The 5825-nt window shown below is 42.3% G+C and overlaps 2 protein-coding genes across 2 annotated transcripts; both read left to right on the top strand.

Moving 5' to 3' along the window:
* The first annotated feature begins 32 nt into the window (after positions 1–32).
* On the top strand, positions 33–1772 carry LOC106314690. The gene is made up of 4 exons (XM_013752523.1): positions 33–294; positions 388–401; positions 636–1139; positions 1716–1772. The coding sequence occupies exons 1-4, from the start codon at positions 33–35 to the stop codon at positions 1770–1772; spliced, it is 837 nt and encodes a 278-aa protein (XP_013607977.1).
* A 3096-nt stretch (positions 1773–4868) lies between these two features.
* Positions 4869–5498, top strand: LOC106314689. The gene has a single exon (XM_013752522.1). It carries the CDS (start codon positions 4869–4871, stop codon positions 5496–5498), a length of 630 nt encoding a protein of 209 aa, XP_013607976.1.
* Positions 5499–5825: the final 327 nt, after the last annotated feature.

Below are 5825 nucleotides of genomic sequence, written 5' to 3'. Positions count from 1 at the left end.
AGAATCCCGCGAGGCAGCGGCCAGCTGCCCCAATGGCACCAGTGATGCATCCTAATGTGCGAGTAAGCGATCTTATTAATCAGGAATCGAAGGATTGGGATGTGGGCTTACTGGAGAACTATGTTCATCCTGATGACATACCATTCATTAGGAGTTTGGCCATAAGCTCAACTCATCGTCGAGACTCTTACTGCTGGAACTTCACAAGGAATGGTCAGTACACGGTCAAGTCTGGATATTGGGTGGCTCAGAATTTATTGAATAAAACAGAGGAAAGGGAAGTTTTGGACCCAAGTATTACCAAGCTCCAAGCGGTTGCGTGGAAACTGAAGGCTCCTACGAAAATATGTCATCTTATATGGCAATTGTTAACTGGTCATGTGGCAGTAACAAGGAACCTGGTAAGACGCAATATGAGATGTGATAACTACTGCCTAAGATGTGGAGAAGCAGAGGAGACTGTCACACATGCAATTTTTGAATGCCCACCAGCTCTTCAAGTTTGGTCTTTAGCTTCAACTCCGACAAGCCCGAACATCTTTCCAGTATCAAGCATCTACACGAATATGGACTATCTCTTTTGGAGGAAAAATAGCATTATTGGGCTTGATCGTGATAGGGACCCTTATCCCTAGATAATATGGTACATTTGGAAGGCTAGGAATGAGAAACTCTTCAGGGGCATAGATCGAGATCCTTTGGAGTTAGTCCGACATGCGGAGAGCGAATGTCAAGCCTGGTTTGATGCTAATGATGTGGTACAACCTGTAACACAAGCTAATACAAATGAGGAGCCCCAAGCCATAAGCTTGGGAAATATTTGCTTGCTAGATGGATCTTGGACGTCTTCTGCTAACTTTAGTGGATGCGGATGGGCGTGGATGGATGGATCTGGGAATGCACAGCTTATGGGGACAAGGAATTTCCCTCGGCGTGAATCAGCTTTGCACTCGGAAGTAGAGGCAATACGATGGGCGATGGAGAATATGCTGCAACATTCGAACTGCCAGAGCTTCGGGACAGATTGTAAGGAACTGATAGCAATGGTGAGGGAACCTCAGGCGTGGCCAAGCTTTGCGACGGAATTGGAGAGGATAGAGACGCTACAGATATGCTTTCCGGATTTTAAAATCGTTCACGTCCCACGGGCACGCAATCAAACGGCTGACTTTTTGGCTAAGACTGCTAGATCCTTCCATAGGGAGTTATGTTTTATTGGTTGTTCTATTCCGGTTTGGTTACCCAGGCCACCTCAAGTTTGAGTAATAGAATAACCTTTCGACGGAAAAAAAAAAAAACAAGACCTGAATTGTATTTGATATTGTGAACCATTCAAGGCTTCAACATATTTCAAATATTGAAATTCTTGACACGTTTTATTGACTGGCAGAACGAAGCGTTACTTTTTATTTGACAACAAAAAAAATCTTTCAATTAACACATCTCCAATGTATATGTTTATATTTGTTTTCTAAAATAAAGATCATTATTATAGAAGAATTTGGTTCAATGTATGATTTTATAATAAAATTCTTCTAATTTAGAGGAGAGTATAGAAAAATGCTATTTTATCCCTATATTTAGAGATAGAAATAATATTTTCTTTATTTTTTTCTTAAAATAGAAGATTTATATTATAGATGTATACTTTAAAGCAAATCCATTATATGATGACGTATGAAATTCTTTATGACATTTACGTGTTATGTTACTAGGTGTCATATAATGTAGTCCATCTTCTGAGGAGTATTAACTTTCCAAGGGAAGCTTAGTGATACTCGGTTCCGAATATATAACCTCATTCTAATGCTTCAAAAAAAAAAGTAACCTAGTATCCCGACTTAATAGTATATTGATCTTCGTAAAACTCCATCAATAAGTATTTTGATGTGTAGTTCGGCTTATGGCCAAACTCCCAATTAAAGAAATGTTTTCTGCCCCAACAAAATTCTTTAGCATCTTCACATCTCATTCCTTCGTATCATCTCTAATAAAATCACCAATAGGTATTTCGGGATGAATAACCATAGCATTTTGTCTGGCCAGCCTTGCAGGTATCGTCGGAATCCATGGATTATCCTATGATTTAGTCTCATAACCTTAATGAATTTCCTGTCTCATCCCCAATTCCAAAGCGGTCTCGCTGCTGAAATGCTTATCCATGCATACGAGGGAGCATATGTAGAACTTTCTAACAAAGTCTAGCTAAGCCTATTGATATATGGTGTTTTTAGCACCATTGTACATATGTTTTCTAACTTGTTTTCAATATTTTATCGAGTTAGTCCAGTCCTTTTCGAGCCATTTCAGGTCTGGAGTAGGCTAAAGAGTTGAAGGAAGGAGCATGAAGAAAGGAGCAAGAATTGGAGCCTTTCACCGCAGAACAATCATGCGGACCAGTATGACGGTTGATCCCACTAGGAGCAGCCAGGCGTTTGTTCTCGACATTTATGGAAGTTTTCGTATCTTGCAAAAAAAATTTCTAATTACTTACTCCCTCCTCTGAAGTCGGTGGCACCTCCATATAAAAAGTCATCCCTATCTTTATTTTCTTTACGCGCGAGTTTTGCAAGAAGACCTAGACTTATTATTAGATTTTGCTATTGTAAGGAATACGGCTCCTCTTCTCACCAAGAAGATCATCCTGAACCCTATTGATTTCTCTATGGAATTATATGCAGTATCATTCAGTTATTATGTCTTGTTCATCTTGTTTAATGGCTGAGTAGTCGGCTAGCTTGTCTAGGGTTCTAGGGTGTTGGTCGTAAAAGCTAAACATAAATAAGCGATCATATTTTGTCTTTGTTTATCTCTGTTCTTAATGGTAGCTTTAACCTGATCACTTACTGTTAGATGTTAGGTTTAATCTGATTATTAACCATGTAGTAGATAACTTGATATTGGGTGAATGAGCCGAGCATCCCTAGTCAGCGAAAGTAGATATTAGGGTGCTCGGTGAACCTATCGGACTTGATCTCTATTGCTTGTAGTCGATCTTTGATCCAAACGAGATTTTAGGCATCAAGGTCGATCCGCAAAGGGAGCAACATCACAACAGTTGGCTGTTGCGCTTGAATAAATGTTTGGTTTAGCATCAACACCCGATGAAAAACCCTAGATTGGCTTCTCTTTAATTTGAATTTACTCTTTGCAATCATTTACTTTACTTGCACGTCACTAATTAAATCAAAAACTCACCATTAGTTTCAGCTAAGTTGAAAACTCATAAGAATAAAGTGTAGACTGGTCCTCTGGATTGAATCTTAAATACTACAATTACCACTGTTAACTTGACAGTAGAAAAAGTTCAGTTTTAGTGTATCAAGTTTTGGCGCCATTGCGACGGGGACCACATACTTTTACCTTTATTTTTCAGTTCAATATTTAGTCTACGACATCTAACTTGCTTTTCTCTCTTTATTCCAGCTAATGATCCAGGTGCATGACCAGTAGACATATTCGGAGCAACGCACAAGTACCATTATTCACACTTAGCAAAAAGAGCTCGCAAGATTAGAACGACATGACCATCAACAACCAAGACTGATCAACACCAAAATGGGTGATCACGGAAATCAAGACGATCTCGCTGCTGCTATGGCACTCATGCAGCAGCAGATGCAGCAAATGATGAACGCATGCGAACAAGCCGCTCAGGCTGAAGCTGAACTTGCTGCACAACAAGCTGAGCAACAAGGCGCTCCCATCGGAGAGCGGAACCTCCCGCGGAACTTCCTTACCACTCGCTCCGCCATCAACCCCCCTCCTTGCACTCGATAGGATTATGAGATCAAGCCTGCTTTGATCGGTCTAGTGCAGAAAAAGATGTTCAACGGCCTCGCAGCTGAAATTCCGATGGACCACATCGAGAACTTTGAGAGATTCTGCAACTTCTCTCGCGCAAATGGAGTGCCACCAGACTACATCAAATGCACCATGTTTCCACTCTCTCTTTATGGGAAAGAATCTCACTGGCTTGACTCTCTCGCAACTGGTTCCCTAACTACATGGGAACAGGTCCGAGCAGCATTTTTAAGTCACTTCTACACGAAGTCCAAAACCGTGGCTCTGAGGCATAAGATCTCCAATTTTAAGCAAAAGACTGACGAACCTTTCTATGATGCTTGAGAGCGTTTCAAGGAGTACAAAAGGGAATGCCTTTACCATGGGTTTGAGGACGATTACATACTAGAAGTGTTCTATGATGGAGTGAGCAATGAGTTTCGTAATGCTCTATATTCCTTGAGTAATGGAGATTTCATGACTCAAACAGCACCTGGTGCATTCGCACTGATCGAGAATATGACGTGAAGCTCACTCAACAAGAACAAGGAGAATGATCGCTCCAAGAACGTAAACATCATAGACGATCTAGCGGCAAAGGTTGACCAGCTGATAAAGGGAAATCAGAGCCAGTGTTCATCATGGAAGAAGCCACACAAGAGAACAGTGCTTTAGATGTCACACCTGAAGCAGACAACACTGTGAACGATCAACAAGAGGTGAGCTACGTCAATGGACAAGGATGGCAGTACAAGAACTACGACCTGAACCCAAACGCGAGGAACAACACCCATCTCTTTGCGTACCCTAAGCTAGACAAACCAGTTGACAACGCGCAGAACAGTCAAAGACACAACACGGGGTATCAAAAGGGTTACCAAGGAAGAACCTATTTTTTAAGCCAGGCGCAGAACAGCCAGTTCCGGAACCAAAAGCAGCAGACTGGTCAACAAGTTGCTCTTGCACCTATGACTGTTCCGCAAGACGAGATGAAGGGTCTAGCGACGATGATGCAGCAACTGCTCCATGGTCAGTAAATTTAAGGGAAAGCGTTGGACCAGGTCACCACAGACTTCAACTCCAGAATGAACAATATGTTCAATGACCTGAGCACCAAATATGACAATGTCACTAGCCATATGCGGCAGATGGACATTAAGATCGCTCAGACAGCTGAAAGCGTCAAGAAGCAGCAAGGTACTCTCCCTGGAAAGACCGATAAGAATCCTAAAGAATGCAGTGCAGTTGAACTGAGGAGTGGAAGGAGACTGCCAGATACGGCCCCAAAGAAGCTAACAGCGGTAGAGAAAGGCAAGCAAAAGGAGGGCGAGCAACCGCAATCCGAAGCTGCTCCTTTCTCTGACGAGGAAACGGAACAGCCTGCTGATTCTGATCCAGCCCCTACTGCTACACCTGTCGAGCCTGTTCCTACGCGCGAATACACCCCAAAGGTTCCATACCATGTTCCCGCAAAGAAGTCTCGGAAGGATCGTGAGGAGATGAAGTGTAAGAAGATGCTAGAGGATCTAACTATCAAGTTACCTTTGATTGATGCGATCCAGATGATACCTTCTATGCGTAGTTTGATGAAGGGTTTGGTCTCAGGAAAGATAACTGGAGACAGTGAGATTATGTTGGTTTCAAAGGAGTGTAGTGCAGTGCTTCAGAACAGGCCGATTAAGAAATTGAGTGATCCAGGCAAATTTTTTCTCTAGATACAGATTGGAAAAACAGTGTTCGCTTGTTCTCTTTGCGATATGGGCTCCAGTGTCAACCTCATGCCTTAGTATGTGGCAAAGCGACTGGGGTTCACAGACAACAAACCAACAAGAATTTCCCTGGTGTTCGCGGATAGATTAATTAAGTCACCGGTGGGTATTCTGAAAGATCCCAATGTCAGAGTAGGCAACACCTTTCTTCCAGCATATTTTGTGGTTCTAGCTCTTCCGAAACATCAATACGACATTTGTCCATGCGTTCTCGTCTATCCTTCGATGCTATCTCCCGAAGACCGTAGCGAACCCATTTCACGATTCCCCGCC

The sequence above is a fragment of the Brassica oleracea genome, chromosome C9 (genome assembly GCF_000695525.1).
Source record: "Brassica oleracea var. oleracea cultivar TO1000 chromosome C9, BOL, whole genome shotgun sequence".
In the NCBI taxonomy this organism is placed as follows: Eukaryota; Viridiplantae; Streptophyta; class Magnoliopsida; order Brassicales; family Brassicaceae; genus Brassica; species Brassica oleracea.
This window is presented reverse-complemented; position numbering and strand designations above follow the sequence as displayed.

Excerpts from the sequence above, each read along its gene's own strand:
- LOC106314690 (XM_013752523.1), top strand. The coding sequence starts at position 33 with ATGGCACCAGTGATGCATCCTAATGTGCGAGTAAGCGATCTTATTAAT. Across the intron at positions 1,140-1,715 it reads CGGATTTTAAAATCGTTCAC|GTGTCATATAATGTAGTCCA; the intron begins GTCCCACGGGCA and ends TTATGTTACTAG.
- LOC106314689 (XM_013752522.1), top strand. The coding sequence starts at position 4,869 with ATGAACAATATGTTCAATGACCTGAGCACCAAATATGACAATGTCACT.